The sequence below is a fragment of the Centroberyx gerrardi genome, chromosome 9 (genome assembly GCF_048128805.1).
Source record: "Centroberyx gerrardi isolate f3 chromosome 9, fCenGer3.hap1.cur.20231027, whole genome shotgun sequence".
Taxonomy (NCBI): Eukaryota; Metazoa; Chordata; class Actinopteri; order Beryciformes; family Berycidae; genus Centroberyx; species Centroberyx gerrardi.
Window position 1 is genome coordinate 13,859,662 of NC_136005.1, and position 17,937 is coordinate 13,877,598.

At 39.6% G+C, this 17,937-nt stretch overlaps 4 protein-coding genes across 8 annotated transcripts in view; 1 reads left to right on the forward strand and 3 right to left on the reverse strand.

Moving 5' to 3' along the window:
- Nucleotides 1-17,937, forward strand: part of LOC139929162 (uncharacterized) — a 383,413-nt gene that overhangs the window by 187,353 nt on the left and 178,123 nt on the right. The gene's annotated exons all lie outside the window — the stretch shown is intronic.
- On the reverse strand, nucleotides 194-7,748 carry mbd3b (methyl-CpG binding domain protein 3b). Of its 2 annotated transcripts, none has more exons than XM_071908330.2 (7): nucleotides 7,685-7,748; nucleotides 5,033-5,192; nucleotides 3,944-4,081; nucleotides 3,586-3,676; nucleotides 3,181-3,358; nucleotides 2,390-2,542; nucleotides 194-1,623 (listed from the first exon to the last, which is right to left on the reverse strand). In XM_071908330.2, exons 1-6 carry the CDS (start codon nucleotides 7,696-7,698, stop codon nucleotides 2,395-2,397), a joined length of 729 nt encoding a protein of 242 aa, XP_071764431.1. In that variant the 5' UTR covers nucleotides 7,699-7,748; the 3' UTR covers nucleotides 194-1,623; nucleotides 2,390-2,394. The 2 variants fall into 2 exon arrangements, with proteins under 2 accessions (XP_071764431.1, XP_071764430.1); XM_071908329.2 differs by lacking the exon at nucleotides 7,685-7,748 and adding an exon at nucleotides 6,262-6,597.
- Nucleotides 8,267-11,006, reverse strand: LOC139918836 (cytochrome b-c1 complex subunit 10-like). Its single transcript, XM_071908333.2, has 3 exons — nucleotides 10,874-11,006; nucleotides 9,277-9,418; nucleotides 8,267-8,444 (listed from the first exon to the last, which is right to left on the reverse strand). The coding sequence occupies exons 1-2, from the start codon at nucleotides 10,933-10,935 to the stop codon at nucleotides 9,298-9,300; spliced, it is 183 nt and encodes a 60-aa protein (XP_071764434.1). The 5' UTR covers nucleotides 10,936-11,006; the 3' UTR covers nucleotides 8,267-8,444; nucleotides 9,277-9,297.
- The window catches only part of tcf3b (transcription factor 3b), a 29,720-nt gene continuing 23,111 nt past the window's right edge, over nucleotides 11,329-17,937 (reverse strand). For 3 of the 4 annotated variants that reach the window (XM_071908326.2, XM_071908325.2, XM_071908324.2), the window contains 4 exons: nucleotides 17,675-17,728; nucleotides 15,966-16,207; nucleotides 15,670-15,821; nucleotides 11,329-15,049 (listed from right to left, as the gene is read on the reverse strand). In XM_071908326.2, the coding sequence (XP_071764427.1) occupies nucleotides 15,676-15,821; nucleotides 15,966-16,207; nucleotides 17,675-17,728 (442 nt within the window). In that variant the 3' untranslated portion in view covers nucleotides 11,329-15,049; nucleotides 15,670-15,675. The remainder of the gene's footprint in view (nucleotides 15,050-15,669; nucleotides 15,822-15,965; nucleotides 16,208-17,674; nucleotides 17,729-17,937) is intronic. The other variant, XM_078285557.1, reaches the window with a different exon arrangement.

The window sequence follows — 17,937 nt, forward strand, 5'->3', positions numbered from 1 at the left end:
AATCTGTGTGAGGATGCAGTGATTCATCCATTTAGAAAAGTTGGAATCATTACTGTCAAGCAGGGTGGCTCTTATGAATCATACTTTTGGATGTCTAAATACAATCGAGGATACATTATAAACAGTTTAACAAGAGAAAATACTTTGCAGATTAGCACTTTGATTGGAAAAAAACAACAAACAGTACCCCTGGTGACATACTGACTCATTTTTAATAAGTAATACAATCAAATTCATTTCAGCAATCAGCCTGCTGATATTGAGTAGGGGATTTCATTATTTCAGTTGGATACATGATTCACCATCAAACCTTGAGAAATAGGGGTAAAACATACAAAATTATTCTTCCTCGAAAATAAATTAAGACATTTAAACAATATCTTAATTGTAATTTACTTTGTCACCAATTTTGTGCGTGGGTTTACTAGGAGGCAGCATGTGTGTGGTAACATTGACACATTTAAAAAAAAACAAAAAAACGTGGACTGAAGCTGTGGGAGAAACAAAGCTTTGGCACAAAACAGCAATGTTTCACAACAACATCAGTAAGCACCTATATGATGATGAGTGTTAAAAACAGTAACAATTACACAATAGAAAGAGGTTTCAAGTCATTTCTTCCCCATTGTGCTCATCTCCATCACGTTTCCTTTAATGTTTGACTGTAATAATGGGGCCAGATGATTTGCTAAAATACAAAAGATAGATAGACAAAACTGAAAAAACATAATCCTCCTCCAAAATGACATGGCTCCTCTTTGGTCAATACTGAACATGACTCGTATGATCACACAACTGACATGAAAGATAATATTTCCTTGAGAATACAATAAAAGGTTTACTCAACAATACGTCTCCTCCAATGGATTTACACAAGTTTCAGACTGCAACATCTGCATCAGTAACTTCAGCCGTATTACTTTACTATTTCATATTGGCCCTGAGGCTGAGACAAATTAGTTCTACTCAATAGAATTGAATTCTACTCGTATGGTTCCACTATAAAAGACGGTCCATGTGTGTTGTGTTGTACTACTCATGGAGTGCATCATAAAATTCAAGAAAGAGACATACAAAACATTCATTTCCAATCTGCCCAAAAGAAAATAAAGCACCCAAATCAACTTTTTAAAGTGTGGACATAAAAGGTTTGGATTTGACATGATTGTCGCAAAAGATGCAAACCCATACAATGCCTTTTAGTAAAAAATACACTTATCATTGAACACTGAATTTGTCACACTGTAGATAACTGTTTCTTTTTAATCCATGAAAGTGTTTTGATGTGTTCTTTTGTTAATGGAAATCTTAAAATGTCCTCATCATGATCAACTGGTTTAGATTTACTCGGTCCGAGTCGTTTGGTGAGCGCTGGAGTCAAGGAGTCCCAACCAGTGGGGTCGATGGTGAGTGGCAGCGTTTGAGACTCGTAGCGCGGGGTCAAGGGTTAGGCGAGGGGAAGACAGTTCTTTAGGTCGTACTGGTGTGAGTGAGGTTTATTTTTAAGTGAGGGTGCAGATGCTAGGGAACTGTTCTTCAGGGCTGGACTGGTGTAGGACTCCTACTGTTCATGGTCATGTGTGGGCAGGTGTTGAACAAAACCCTTCCGAACTTCACAAAACCCTACAAGAGAAAAGTGTCGGCAATGAGATCAAACCTCTTCTCAAACTACTTCTTTAGGTTGCATTTCACCTATTATTTAAATCCGTGCCAGAAATGCAATGAACATGCATTGGCTTAAAGAAGGGATGGGACAATATATTGAAATTCAATATATCGCAATACAAAAATGTGACAATAGGCATCATGGGGCAGAAAAATGAATCGTGATATCAAATACAATTTATTCTGATGTAGTAATCACAAATGAGACGGCTTGACCATCGCAATTTCACAAGCTCTCCATCCAAATTATATTATCTGCACTTTGTAATGACATTGTTAAATTGTTGTTTACATTCTAGAAAGCCAATGCCATTGCTAGAAAGATTTGCAGCTCAGAAATTAACATATTTCTGCACAGACTTTGTTGTCATTGAACTTTTATTCATTACATCGTATTAAGGTTGTATCGAATCGTGAACCCCATATTGCGTATTGAATCGTATCGTGAGATGAGCATATTGTCCCATCCCTAGCTTAAAGCATTTATAACTCGGATACAACAAAGCAAAACTGAAAGGAGTACGTAAGTAAGTAAGTACATTTTGTCTTTGCAGTTGAATAAAATTGATTGGGATTTGGATGTTTTCTATGCGAGTCAGAAGTGCAGTAGAATATTCCACAGTCATGCATTTTCTTTGCAGCTTCTCTTTAGCCTCTTAGTCCTAAATTTAGACATGACCCTTAATCTATGGGCCAACCTACACAGCAGTAGAGCCAGGCCTACCTGTGCTATACACTCTCCATGTCCTCACTGCCGTTGCCCTCCTCCTTCAGAGCCTCTCCTTCACTGGCAGCCTCCTCAACGTGAGCCAGCATGTCGGCCATCAGCGCCTCCTCCAGCCTCTTCCTCACGCTGTACACCAGCTCCTCCTGTTTCCTACACGCAGACACACAACAGGAAACTGTTACCGCTGGCAGTTACAGTTACGGCTACTGAATATAGCGACTGAATCAGCACAGAGCAGAGTGTGCGTTTTTAGAAAGAGCGGGGTCACTCTGTGTGGAATACGGAAACTTTGAACAAACTGAACTCAGTTCTCTTTAAGTGAATCAAAGATGACAAAAAATAAGAGAACACTCCTAGTGCAGATTTCTTGATTCACTCACATCTACATCTCTCGCAACTCTTTTACAGTTGTTATTGTGCTTGGTGACATAAAATGGGAACCAACATCAAATGCATAAAACAGATAAGCCATTATTATGACATTATTTAGAGTGACTAGCTAGTTATGTCCTGTTTTCAAACACAATGAAGGAGGTCTGAGTAGGATCAGTATTAGAGGGGTCTGAGTTTCTTTGTTCACAGGTGACAAATTGCTCATGTTGACAAGTTCAGTTAAACAACTGAAATGGACCAAATGTGCAAATACAGTAAAATTCAGTGCATCATCAGGCACTGGATTTGAAATGCTGGATCTGACTTTTCTGCACATCAGCTTGTACCTGATATCAATCAAGATACCATATACTGTAAATAGCGCATCCATGTGAGTGTGTGTTGTGTCTGCACACCTGATGTCCTCGTCGGTGACTATGAAGGCCTTGCACAGCGGCTGGGCGGTGTTGAGCCAGACTCCTGGGTTCTTCTCTACCGCGGCAGACAGCTGGCCGGTGATGGGGGCTGCGCTGGTGTGGAGCGCGCTCGCAATAGCCGACAGGAGAGTCTTGTCTGTGCAGCCCGGACCGACACCTGAGGGGACAGCAGGGTGGTTATTTTTAAGAACAGTCAAAGCTTTAACGTGGTCACTGTACTCATGCACAGTTCAGATACATATTTAAAAGGAACAATGAGGACTGTTGTTGATCCAACTGTTGCAGTAATATTGACATATTGGGGAAAAAGTAACAAAAAAGTCACTTCTGAATATAATCAGTTCATTTGGTCTGAAGGAATAATGAGAAATAAAAGTGTATTACCTTGCAGGCCTTTGGGCAGCTCCATAGTTTTCACCAGCTCCTCTGCTATGTCATAAGCATTGAGACCGCTCAGTTTCTTCTCCCAAAACAGCTGTGGACCAAAAAAAAAAGTGGGTTCATAATAGCAGTGACCAGTTTTGAGAGAAACAAATTCAACTCTTCCAAAGAATAGAAATGCATTGTTGCTCATCCACTGTCTGGAAAAACGAATAGACCATGAAAACATTCTTGTCAAACTCAAGTCTTGGTCTTCCAGGCGCAAAGTTACACCTTTCATTCCGGACTGTGCAGCATCATTATATCGTTGTCATATCATATTGTGCGTTCCCAGTTTGCATGGGACACTGAGGCCGCTTACCTGTCTGGGCTGGTCGACGGCTTTCTGAGGATCTGTCTTGACTTTGTTGCTGGGATGGTTGGTAACCTTGGTAACCGGCTGCTTAAAGATGGAGGCCGTCTGTCTGACTGGGAGTGACGTGTTCAGGTCAGGTTTGCCCTTTGAAAACACAACACATACACACAGAGGGAGGACGAGGCCAGGAGGGACGATGGACAAAAGCGCAAGGACAGAAAAAGAGATATATTAGTAACGTGTTATTTTATGAAACTGTCAAGAGAATCACACTTCTAAAACACACAGCTTCTAGAGGGAGCTTTTGTCAGAAAAAAGCAGAATTAACTGAACTGATCCAAGGTACAATCAAGTATGAAGCTAGAAAAAACACAATATAGGCAGAGATGATATGGGTCAGCATAGTTTACCAATTCAAGGGTATTTAAATGAGATATCACCCCTATAACTCAATTCTAGACACTTCAAGTTGAGCACCCAAGTCAGAATTCTTCCTTTACTGCTGCAACATTTTATTAATTGACACATTGCCATCTGGTGCGTTGATGAAATGCACCTGATGTTCGATATAATGAGCTGTTTACATAGTTATTGGGCTAAAATTCTCACGTTGAACAGATGTTTAAAGGATCGACCCTGGTCTTTCTCCAAGAGGAAAATCCAACTTGGTTAAGGTTGAACGGGTTTCTCAAATCCGCATGAAGTATTTATATGAAGGTCAGACAGACTTTCTTGCCCTGATGAAGACCTTATGGTTGGAATGCATTGGCTCCAAGCCATGACAATAAAGGCTTTTTAAATGTAAATAGCTTTTAGTCTCTTCCCTCCTTACTGGATTTAGAGTGCCTTGGACATACAGCTCAAGAGTTTCCATTTTTCTCACTGGAGGTTTTCAATCTTAGAGCTAGTATCTCAGTTTTCTATATATTTATATGAGGGTGTTTCATTTGGAGCTGTAATTCGTCCTATTAACAGCTGCAATCTACCATGGTCAGCACTATCTGCAATCCTCTCTCACAAAGGTCAAAACACACGGTCCAGTTGCGGTTGACGGACAGTGAGTGTGAGCTCCGGCCTTGAGGCAGCTCGTCTCACCTTGTTCTGGTTGTTGTTATCATAGCGCAGTCTCTGGCGGTTCTTGTTCAGCTTGCTCATCAGCATCTTCCCTGTGCGGAAATCAAAGGAGCTGAGGTCCATCTGGTTACCAAGGTAACGGGCCAGCTGAGGCTTGCTCCGAAACTTCTTCCCAGACGGACTAGCAGGGAGGCAGAGAGATGAGAAACCACAGAATGATACTAATCCTGACATGATCTTAAACAAAAGATAGCGAGACGGGAGGCGGACAGAGACGGAGACAGCAGAACAAGACGGACAGGTCACACTTCAAACTCACACCAACACAGCAGACGCAAGAATATGTAAAAAAGGACCACAACATGCAACAAGTCAAATGCAAACAAAAGCAAAGCACATTCATATGTCGGCAATGACACTTAAATCACATTACTTTGTGACAATAGTGGAATGGATGCAATCTTAGATGAATGCTCTACCCAAGTCCTGTAGCCTATTAACAGCTGATCAAGAACATGTATTTTTAATCAAATAAGGAGCAAATACAATTATACAGAAAACATATTCAACAATATTGTATTTATCAGTGCTAAAAATGTATCAGTGCTAAAAATAACCCTTAAACAGTTGGTGAACACAATGTACACACACTGGTATGGCAACACTAACGTTTGATCAAATGTTTCAGAATGGAAACATTGTAACTCCACTTTTGGGAGCAACAACTTTGGAGAGCCTGTGCAATGACCAACAAAGGAACAACTGTTGATACGTGCTAGTAACTCATGCAAATGTAACTTACATCACACACCACAGTTAACACCAGTATGATTGTACAGTAGCCTACCACAAACTATACAACCGACCCGCCTCCCCCCTCTCTTGCCTCTGTTCCTCATCTTGTTCTTCTCCTCTGCTAAATAAAAACAAATCTGGCGTTGTTGAGTCACTTTAATAGGAAGTAAGAGTATTGCACTGAGATCACACGGAGGTTTTGTTGTAAGGCCTCGCCAGGCGACAGGCTGCTACTACTAGGCTACATGTCTGGGCTGGACAGGATCCTTATCCCAACAATTATGAGAGCTGGCCTGGTTGGCCTAGTTGCCCTGCTGCAAATAGACCCCCCCTCCCCTCCCCATCCCAAACTTTATACCGTCCACCTTCCCCCTTATACTAATCCTGTCTGTTTCCGTCTCCCAACTCGGAGTCTTGTGCACCTGTAAGTTATGTAACCCTCGTTCATTTAGTACCTAAAATAATAGACATCGCTTTTTCCAGCTGACAAACCCGACTTTCTGGTCACTTCTTCCATTTTCCAGCCCTTGGGGAGAGCAGAGCAATCCCACCTTTTCTTCTCCATTTCCCACGCGAATTGCCTAGAAATCCACTAAACTTCTAGCGACTAGCCAACTCGTATTTTAAGAAATCTGGTGGATTTTTTTGGGGTAGGCCTGTATCGCTTCTCACGCTTTTGTTTCGACCATATTACAACGTGCGTTCCCTGTAATGGGATCTCCCTGCCGACAACATCGCATCTCTTTGTCGTTGAGAAGATCGCTCCGCCGCGGACCTCAGCCAGATCACTACCTGCCTGTCTCGCCGGGGCAAGAGGGCTACATCCGCAAGGAAAACATAGGACAGTACGGCTGCGTCAAGGCAGCGAGAGTGAGCCAGGACAGGACAGGAAATTAGGTGGCTTCGCCTTCAAAATAAAAGCGCAAACATGTCACTATCGGAAAGATTACATCAAAATAAAATACTACAAGGAATTATTAGCCTAAATTAAACTATAGATGTTAATAGATACTAAAAATATCACATTGTATTGCGGGCCATGGTAAAAATACAAATATTCCACTTTGGTTCTTTGTTTGATTCATAAAAACGTCGCATACCTTACGTCAATCAATAAGGGTTTTATTTTCAAAAACATTTGACCGGAAAATCTATTTTTTTATTCTGTCTCACTTGACACTGGTGGACAGTACTACAGTAATGTTAACCTATGGGAAACATAAATTACTGTTACAAATAGATCGCACATAGTAAGCACGATGAAGTGATGGCAGCAATTGTGGATTATACGAAATGAATAGATCTACGAGAGGCAATAACATACTCCTTTATGTGTAGCTCAATCAATAAGCCAGTGATTTTAAAGTTTCATGTAGGCTACGTGAAACTGGAGAATCGTTTCATCACGACAATGTACCCTTGTCATTCAGACTTGGAGCCGGCTTTTATGAATGAACAAAGTAGGTCTTGTCGATCAAATACAGACACCATTTTAAAGCATGTCATGCATTTGAGGAAGCTTTGTGTATAAAAACATGATGCAGTAAAATTATTAACCGCCCTTTGAGGTTAAAATCTATGTCGAAATAGCAAATAGCCGATCCAGTATATGCTGAATCCGTGCTTCAATTCAACGTTGATTGTCAACATCAAGAAAATTATATCACACAATTAAACCCATAAAAACATTTACAATCTAGCTGGAGATCACTGCACAGCATTGCTATTTGCAATACCGAGACCACCGAGCGCCTGTGCCTAATCGATGATAAACATACTTTACAAATGCATTATGAAAACGACACATTGCGCATCAAATGCTGAAATTATTAAACCCCTAGCTGATACTTTGCATTATCCTTCAGATGATATACTTACTCGTTTTTGTCCATCTTGAAGACACTATCTCGTTTTCTCCCTTTCGCTGTGTTAAATCCCTTCTCCCCTCTCCTCTTTCAGTCCCCTCCCCCTTCGATGGGAGAAATGAAAGACATTATCCACGCAAAATTCGCAGTCTGGCTGATAAAATGACTATAATGTCTGCCCGAAACTAGCTTATCCTCAGAGAGCAATCATGTCTAATGAAACCTGTGAATATGCCTGTAACTAAGCATGCATTTGAAATTATCTGTCACATAAACTCTGTGTGAGGTTAGGTTAGACTACAAACTAAACTACAGAGGTTATTTCACTCTGCTTTTACAATACAATTAAAATGACCTGACCAATTGTCACAGGTCGGGGTTAGAAATCCAGACCTTTAAAACGGTCCCATGCACTGTGGCAAATGCACATACCAAAAGAAAACGGACGTATATTTATACCTTGTTATATTTATTCAAAAATTCTGGTATATGAAGCATGACACACATAATACATTGGAAACCTCTCACCAAGCACAGTTGCTGCAAAACATTTGAATAGTTGGCAATGTGTAGAATAATTTGACAAACACTTGGGTAAATTAAAGATTTATTCACATTAAATATAATAAAGGATCAAAAACAGCATTAATACAGATGACATTATTTAGTGCAAACTCCTAACAAGCCCTCAGCGACAGACTGATTGTAGTGCCATGGCATCCCCCTGCGTTGAGTAAGCACTTCACCCATGCGCCCATCCCCAAGTTCTGGTCCTGTAGACAGACATACAGCCCATTCATTAGCAAAATGTACATAAATAGCTCTGTTTGAACATGTGAAAAGCACATCCTTCCTGTCAGTGAGGCTGGATTTATGCTGCCATCTTGAGAAATTCCCTGTCTGACACAACTGAACAAGGTCTGACATGACTGCATCTAAACAAGGGTTGCAGGGTGGTGATGGTGGTGGGGCAGAAATTGGATTGAGATGGGTGTGGGGGGCTACAAAGGTGTACAAACACTACACTATAATAATACACTGCACTTGAGATCTGTTGGGCTAGTTCTGCTTAATGTAGATTTTTTTAAATTTTAGTTTTTGCCACAATTGATTCATTTTATCTTTTAAAATCAGTCTGACCCCTTTGCAATGCTTTGGCTTGTACAGAAGCCCCAAGCCACTACGCCTGCGCACAGTTGTCATTTGACAAGCAGCTTGATCTGTGTCACCTTGAGTCTACAGTAAGCATTAGTTCAGCATCAATGTTTTAGATGTTGGAGTCACAGGCATTTTCTGACCTCAATATGGGGTCACCTGCTATTTTTGCTTAGATGCACTAGTGGAGATCTGACAATATGACAGGTGTAAGCAAGCATGACAGCAAATTCAACCAGTGACCCAAGAGTGCTAGTTTGAAATTTCAGTACAAGCACTTGGCATGGCCTACACCTGTTTGTCACATCTCAGATCTTCATGACTAGACATTGGGTAGGGATTTGCTAATCAGTGGGGCTGAAGCTAATGAGCGAACCAACCAGTACATTTCAAAAGTGTGTGAATCAAAGCTTAATTAAAGATGTGTTGCTACAATAACAACTCACTCACAATGCATAGCCTTATGACACTTTACTCATCACTCTTGAACTTCCCGTTAATGTATGGGACATAGTCCAGAATTATCCGCCAGTCTGTAAAGTGAACCAGCGCCACTCCGCCCACAGTTCCCCAGCCGATCATGTTTGGTACCCTGGACAGAAGAGAACAGTGGGAGTCAGAAATGAACCAGAATTTAAACCATCCTATGAACTTCACCACCCTGTTTCTCTATATATTTATCTAATGTACCTTGGGTAAAAATAGACCTAAACCAAGCTGCCATGATGATACTTCACTTTAGCATGACATTTTCATTTTTACTGACCCAGTATCTATTCACATGACTCACTTGCTTTCATTTTATAAACTTAGTAAAAGTCATATTTTCAAGATTTGTGAACTACGGCAATGTGGACTCCAAAAATTGTATTTATAACTATGTCCTAAGTTACTTTTAACCAAGTTATTTTTTGTTTGTAATTACTGATAACCGGAATCACAGGAAACAGCTTGAACACTGCTACAGACTTCAGTTCCTGTGGACAATTGGAGGTTAAATGCTACCAAATTCGTATTGGGATATGCATGGTAAAAAAGTGAAAATTTGAGATTATTAATTACTGCTTTCACTGTCAGCATCAGAGTTTAGCAAAACTACAGCCTCCCAGTCTTTCACTCCACTGTGTTCACTCTGCAAGGCTGAGCATGCCACAAAGATAAGCTGCTGGGCAATTTCACAGTACACTATGAGCGCTAGTCAGTTCTTTTCCCCCTTAAAATACCAAATTATCATGTGACTTACAGCAGCCTGATACTATTTAATATATACTGTATATCTACATGATAAAGAGCGAAATCAACTTAATAAGATGAGTAAACTACTTAATAAATAAAATGTGGGATTACACTCCACTACCTCACAGGAGCAGTCTTGTACTGCAAATTAAATCAAAGCCTTTGGTTATCAGTCTCAATATTTCACAAACAGCTGGTAGTGTTTACATTAAAGTTTCATCTTTATCTTATGTGTGCAAAGCTGGTATCAGCCTCTAGTGCATCACTGAAAATACATGTTCAGACAAGCAAGTAACAGTCTTTTCTACAGACAGTTTATATTGTAATTTCGACAGTATATTATTGTATGATCAACGACAAACACATACCAACTAAGCTTTTGACCCGTTAGTTCACTATTTAACGTTAGCTGATGCTCAATCTAAATCAAATAAGGATGATTAGTTCTTAACAGCAATTAATGTCCAACCTAAATTATCTGAGATGAGTAAGTTAGCCAAAGGGCTAAGGCATAATTAAAGCAATATAAAATATTGAACTGAGACATTTAGCATAGATGTTACATCAAATACAAATGTTAACATTGAGTAAACCCTGCCACTTACCCCCTTTACTTACTACGTAGTTAGCCGATGCTAACTAGCTTAGCTAAATTAGTATGGCATAAAGTGCCAGTAGCTAACGTTCGCTAACCTAGCTAATCCAAACAGTTGGGTCATACAGGCATTGACAGCGTCATTTTGAACATGACAAAAAAAAACACAGATTACTTATAGCACATTACTCTACATCTGCTATTGTTTCAACTTACCACGTCCTTAGAATAGAAATGTACTTGGCACCAACGACTTTGTTTAGTATTTTCTGCACCATTCTGACCTTCCCTCTTGAAGTTCGTTACTCCATAAAATCTTTCCTCGGTGATGGCTGTTAAGGACCCATGGACTGCCTATTCTTATGCCTGTTGAAAATAACCACCTAGCTGCGCAGCCGCCCAGGGTCATATCAGGACACTTTAGAAGTTTATTTTGACAGCGCAGTGTTTTAAAGGAGCAATGCTCTAAAATGATTGTCTTTAAGAGACATTCTAGCTAGTACTAGAGTCCTTTATGAAATTATATCTAATGGAATTAACTATCATCATGCCTTGAATTTAACGAAAGGATGCCTTTGATGGCATACACTAGGCTGTCACAAATGTCATTTATCTGAAACCGTCTATTACCATAGGACAATATGGACAAATTCATTTTCCGAACTACAATAAACCCTTTATTACAATGTTTTCCTTTATTTTCCTTTTTATGTATACAAGATTCAAAAGCCAGACATTGGAAAAGGTATAATTCTGTTATTAAAAATGGCACATTTATTGCTACATTACTGTTATATACAGGACAGTTCTCAACTACTTTATATATATATATATATAAACAAAATAACAAAAAGGAGACTGGGATTGGAGGCACTCAGAGGAACTGTGTCCTCACTCCAAGATGTCAGGCTCTGTAGCTGAGAATGTAGCTACTTCTTTCAACACTCAATAATCAAATCTCCCCCCCCCCCCCCCCCCCTTTTGAGTTCAACAAAGATATGACAAAATGGGTGAAAGCAAGTTTTTATTACTGCTTTCTTATACCAAAACAAATCAAGTTCAAGCCCATCAACTGAACACTTTCCATCATATTAATATTATAATTAGCTGTTAACATTGTATGCTCCTGCAGTTGTTGAGGAGGTTGCTTTTCTTCAGTTTTCAAACAGAATGTGTGTCAAGACTCATGTCAAGAGACATAGTATAGACCCTCCAAGTTCCCCCCCCTAACAAATAACTGAGTATATAGCTTGTAGGCTACAGGTTGTTGTCATTGTGGGATGTTCACAGAATACTAAATGACATCAAACCAGATGTCAAATTCCCCCAGGAACAAATCTGCAATATTTAGAACACATATTGATCTTGTAATAGAAAACTTCAAAAACAACTCTTTGAAAGAAGTGTACAGAACCTCTCACAAAAAGTCACTGTCAGCGCCACCAAAGAGCTGGCATTCAGAAGAGTGAAAGGGCAGCGGTGTAAAGGAAATTGTCAATGAAGACTAAATATACTGAAAGTCACTGCAGCAGAGGACTTGCACTCTGTTACACAGAAACTTAAATTGCTGCAAGTTATTAAAAGAAGCTCCAGTTACTATGGAAAATAAAAACAGCTTCCTACATCAAAGCTGAAGCCACACATACACTGACATGTTAATGTGCACCAAAAAGCAGACAATGAGAGTCTCTTGAACCCCGTAGTGTTGAGTGATTTAGCAATATGGGGCAGATAGAAAGATAAACTCATGACCTGAACCCATGACCTTAACTAAAACAGCAGTTTGGACAATATAGTCATAATCCAGTTGAATAATTAGAAGAAAGGAATAAAAACTAAACAAGATCTACATATCATTTATTTATTTAACTAGATACATTGAAAAAATTCTCTTTATACCATTTTAAACTTCTTCCTGAAAATTGAAAAAGCATAGGAGAGGGGAGGGTGGGGGAATGAACAGGTACCTCTTTAATCTCCGTGATAAATGAAATGATATGGTTTACAAAATAAAACTGTCTTAAATGAAAATACAAGTTCAGGCACTGATAAGGTATCACTCTCCCATTATGACATCTTAAGTCTCGAGAATGAAAAGGCCACACTATTGATTTGTATAGGTCTTTTTCTTCATCTCTTTTTCTAGAAATTAAACTCAGATCTTTCAATACCAAGATCACGGGACACACAAAATGCTCTACCTCCCATCTGTGATTACATGTTGGTAAAGACCATTCACAACATGAGACGATATGGGAATAACATCACAATAACACTGTTTTGTTCTCCATATTATCTTTTATCTTACACTCAAATACCGACGTCTGCCTCCAAAATAAATGTGCAGGATACTATAGTGAGCTGCACACCGAGAACCACTTGGTAGAGTGCAGACATTTAAAAAAAAAAAAAAAAGAAACAACGCTGAAATGAAAACGATGATACTGGACTGACAAAAACCCAGGAATATAAATTTGAAAATGAAGGCGATCCACATTTGTATGGTAGCTACATTCAAAAAACCAGTTGCATAATTACTGTTAGGAGAGACAAAAAATCCCTTCCCACATTTTGCCTCATGGTGCCTCACCGCTATAGAGTAAGAACACTTCAACAGGACTGTGGCACACACTCCATCCACATATCCCCAAATGGAGAAAAAAAATTCATCTGGGTAACTGACAATACACCTTCTTTCTAATTCCATGAACTAAAACTATTTTTTAGGCCATTGTGTCACCTTTTAGATGACCAACTCGGGGAATAAAGGATACACCAAAGGCTTACAAACGTTTTCATTTATCCCAAGTTGATCCTTTCCCTCCGCCATCCTGGCTGAGCAAAGTACAGTTCAATTTTGAATTCATTTTTGAACAATGTCATTTAAATGTCAAATATCCCCTCATTCAGCTCATCTACAATACACTCTAAACTTCAAACTAATATTGCCATTTGTTATTTAGAAATCTACAATGTATAGACTAACAAAAAATATATATTCTTATATATATTTAATTTTGCAAAATGAAACAATATCAGAGTAATGTATGGATGAAGTGAATTTACACATCACACTCTTGTCTCAGTAAGAAAACATGAGAACTTACTCAGGAGGAAGGTGAGGGGCTGAGTAATTCAGTGGGAATGCTCATTTAGGAAAAGAAAGCCTCTGTTATGCAAAGGCTTGTCTGCTACTACAACAGCGGGCTGATAAGATTCCCTCCGTCAACGGGACCTAGATAGTTTTTAGTCTGTTTAGATCATCAATTAAGGGGCAAAAACTTGAGCTGTTTGTCTGCTGGCATCGTCAGAAAACCATTTCAAGTAAGCAACAGCAACAGTGCTGATCACTTAGCAAGCGTGTCTCAAATGGCTTTTATACAAGACTCGAAATGCACTGCAGGTTGACACTCATAACTTTCAGCCTAATATATATACAACTGTGCTTTGTTTCGTCTACCTATGCTTTAGTAAATAAAGCAGTACAAAAACCTGAACCTATGACAAGGGAGTACTGGAGTTAACACTAGAATGTGTGGTCAATAAACAGGAAGGTTTCGTAGTTGACCGATTCTACCACTTTGGATAAATCCTAACTTTCAAGGAAGGAGTCTCCCCTTCCAACTCTCCAGATGCCTTGTGGGATGAGACAGGGCGTCAGTCAGACAGTCTCTAGGTCAGAGTTCCTGTCATTCATGTAAGCTGCGTTTGAATTGTCAAAACTTTGACCTTTTCCTTTTGACTTTTCTACTGCTCTCCCCAAACTTTTGCTAACAAGATGAAGGAAAAAGCGTCAGAATTTTAGACAATTCAACTTCAGCTATGGGCTTGGTTACATAACATATGTAAGACTGTACCATCACGCTGGGAATGACATACTACATTAAAAATAATTGCTCATACACATAAGCAATCCCTCACAATAAATGTTCCTCATATGTAAAGCAATTTGCTTAAATGTCTCATAGAAAACATGTAACAATTAGGCACAAATCCTTGATTAAATTTGTTGGTTGTCAGGTCTCCTTTCTTTCACCAGAGCACCTCTCGGCAGTGTGTAAAGTCCCAATTCGTGGCAGGACAAAAGTACTCCGGTGTTCCATCATCTTATGGAAGCCAAAAAAGAAAAAAAAAAAATCTTACATGTATAAAAACAAAGCAAAACTAAAAGTTCTTCACATTTGAGCTGGTAGTCATGGTCGGGAGTGCGACAAACAGGCTGTGTCAGTTTTGGCAGTATGCATGTGTGTACAAGAGTGTGTGAATGTGCATCTTGAAACTGAAACGGACAATACACAGACACGTCCATATCTACACACACACACTGAGAAGAATGGGTGGAAGAATCTGTTAAGGCCACATCCTCTGAGAGCCAAGGAAATCCCACCAGATCTGTAAAAATGAAGGGACCACAAATATTGTGACAGTGTTCTATTATGAATACAAACATCAAGCAAAATATTGAAGACAGTATTGAGCCCATTGAGTCCTACAAACCAGTGTAGTCCTTAAAAAATGAAAAAGTGAATAAAAACCTGTAACATGTTTTAGGTAACAGGGCTGGGCGATTTGACAAAATCAAATATCACAATATTTACACCGAACACCTCGATATCGATAATGTGACGATATTTTGAGGATGAGTATTCATGCTTTCATAAGATATTTACACACAAGAAATTTTTGAAAACTAGTAATGATCATTAGTAATCAGTAATGTGTAATCAATAATAAGTAATGTGGATATGATGAGCAGGTAAAGCCAATCATTGTTCATTTTACTCAGTCAGAACAGGCTAATAAGTTCAGAAAATTTTAACACTTTACTGTAACGCAGCCTTTAAGACCAGGTAGCATTTAAGTTATTTTGTAATATCACGATAACCAAAATCACAGACGATATCTAGTCTCATATCACAATATTGATATTATACGATATACATCGCCCAGCCCTTGGTAACATCCTAAATCATCCTAAATCATCAGTAAAGCAGCTGAACTGCAGCACCTACCTGGCGTTACATGTGGCTAACTGGGTTGTGGCCATCTCCCCCCAGACTAGGATGGCCTCCTGAGAGCTGCATGGGTGCGTCTCCCACCACCCCAGACACCTTCTCCTCCTCGCGACGTTTTAGACACGCTGCCTTGGGGTTCAGGTTACGCTCTGACAGAGAAACAGCAAAAGAGAAACAGGCCTTATAGCAAACAATGTATTTAACGGAGGGAAACAAAACTAAGAATCACTTCTGTTAACCGCCGAGAACAAGGTGCAAGCCTCCAGTCCAAAACCTGCTGCTCGGAGACTGACCTCTGACTTGTTGTTCTAAGTTGAGGATGACATTGACGGCTTGGTGCAGGATGAGAAGTTTGGTCTGAGGTTTGTCGTTGCTGAGGTGCAGCTGGCACATCCTCCCAAGTTCCTTAAATGCCTCATTGATGTCCCGTACTCTCAGACGCTCACGGGCGTTGTTGGCCACTCGCCGTTCCTTCTCGCGCTCCATCTTCACCTCAGGGGGAAGGTCCTCATCATCCTCCTCCTCCTCGTCCTGACTGAATGAGAACAAAGAGGGAAAAGGTTGAAGCCATAAGTAGGAAGAGATTTCAAAACCATTTTCACTAGGGATGCACCGATACCGATACTGGTATCGGTATCGGTGCCGATACCAGGCTAAAATGGAATATCGGTATCGGAGATTTTACCCAAGACTAAAATCTGATACCGAAAGCCATGAGTAACATGTAAGAAATAAAAGCAAACTGTCTTGATTTTATGCATTTGTGGCACATAGAAGCCTGTATTTCTCAAACAGTGGGAAAAACAAGGATTTTATCTCAATAATTTTGTCCATTGACCCCAAACTAAGGAAGTAAGCCTGCACTGTTCAGTAAAAGTAATGGATCGGATCGGTACTCAGTATCGGCCGATACTTAAACTTTCATACTCGTAATCGGTATCGGCATTGAAAAAGTGGCATCGGTGCATCCCTAATTTTCACCATTCCAAATCGTAGTTTTCACGTCCCCTTATAACCCAAATTAACATTTAGCTGCATCAAGTTTTACAAGATGCTGCATCAATAGCAAGGGCTGTATACCCACAGGCATGAGGGGAAACTGAATGGGTGCTGTGGGTGCCACGCACCCATGGCCAACAACATACAGAATCCCTAGGAATGTAGTAATATTGGTAAAACATTGCTCATAAGGTTAATCAGCATATTTTGAACAATAATAAACTATTTTCCACCGTTAATTCACTCTTATATCCATTATCAACACAGTCATTGACATATAAGATGACACTAAAGAAATAAAAAAATATATTTGTAGGGTTGGTGCAATGTGGCAGATTTGGATTTTTTTTTTTATATTGTTGCTGTGATATTGAGGCACTTATATGACTCAATGTGAATTGGTAAAAAAAAAAAAAAACACCAAATCTGGGCTAAACATGTTCTTGATTTGACAGCATAATAGGTGTGAATTTTAACAAATTTCAGTATGCTAATTAGTTATTGTTTGGCCTTTTAGCCATATAACATGGTTGTGTAGACAGATATATCAACTATAGCTTGCATGCCCACAGGTGAACAGAGTATTGGATGGATGCACTAACAAATGAGAACAGAGTAAGCACATACTTTGTTGTGAATGTGAATAGTGGAAGAAAAGACATCCTCTAAGAAGCCACATCTCCCATTTAAAGTCATCAGAAAAGAAAAACCTTCAAGACGTTTATCCCACAGAAGTTGGAAATGTTTACTTTTATCCTTATACTTGTGTAGCTTGCCAGTGTGTGCACGGTTTGCTGCTTTGCTTAATGCGATACAACGTATGTCCAGAAAAAGCGAACGTCAGTGACTGATGATCAAGTTCAAAATGTCTTAATCTGCTAAAGTGACTTTGCCAGTCAAAATGGTGATTTCAGACACCAGCTCCACCAACATGTGCTTTGACTGATGTTTGACTGAGAGGCCACAAAGCACAAGAAATGGTTTCTCTATCGGAGAGACTTACTCATCTTTCTGGTCTGTAAGGCCAGAGAGGATCTGGAGGGCCAACGCCTCCTTTCTGAAAACGTAATATGAGGGGAAGGGGGTGTCAACATAGTTAAATATCTAACGTAGCCTGGGCTACCAGTGGGACATACAGTATGGAGTCAATAACAGAAACATACACAAACTACATATCATCTAAACACCATTTGTCTAACAGCCGACATTTGAAACCTTGCTGAAATGTCCAAAACAAAAGTGGCTTCCCCTATATTCTCATACTCG

Bases quoted from the DNA above. Each gene is read 5' to 3' on its own strand.
- mbd3b (XM_071908329.2), bottom strand. From the start codon at position 6,371: ATGGAGAAGAAAAGGTGGGATTGCTCTGCTCTCCCCAAGGGCTGGAAA. The intron at 5,193-6,261 runs GTACTAAATGAA...CCTCCCTGCTAG, and splicing joins AGCGATGTCTATTATTTTAG to TCCGTCTGGGAAGAAGTTTC. The intron at 2,543-3,180 runs GTGTGCAGACAC...GTCTGCGTGTAG, and splicing joins GTCACCGACGAGGACATCAG to GAAACAGGAGGAGCTGGTGT.
- LOC139918836 (XM_071908333.2), bottom strand. From the start codon at position 10,935: ATGGTGCAGAAAATACTAAACAAAGTCGTTGGTGCCAAGTACATTTCT. The intron at 9,419-10,873 runs GTAAGTTGAAAC...TCTTCTGTCCAG, and splicing joins ATTTCTATTCTAAGGACGTG to GGTACCAAACATGATCGGCT.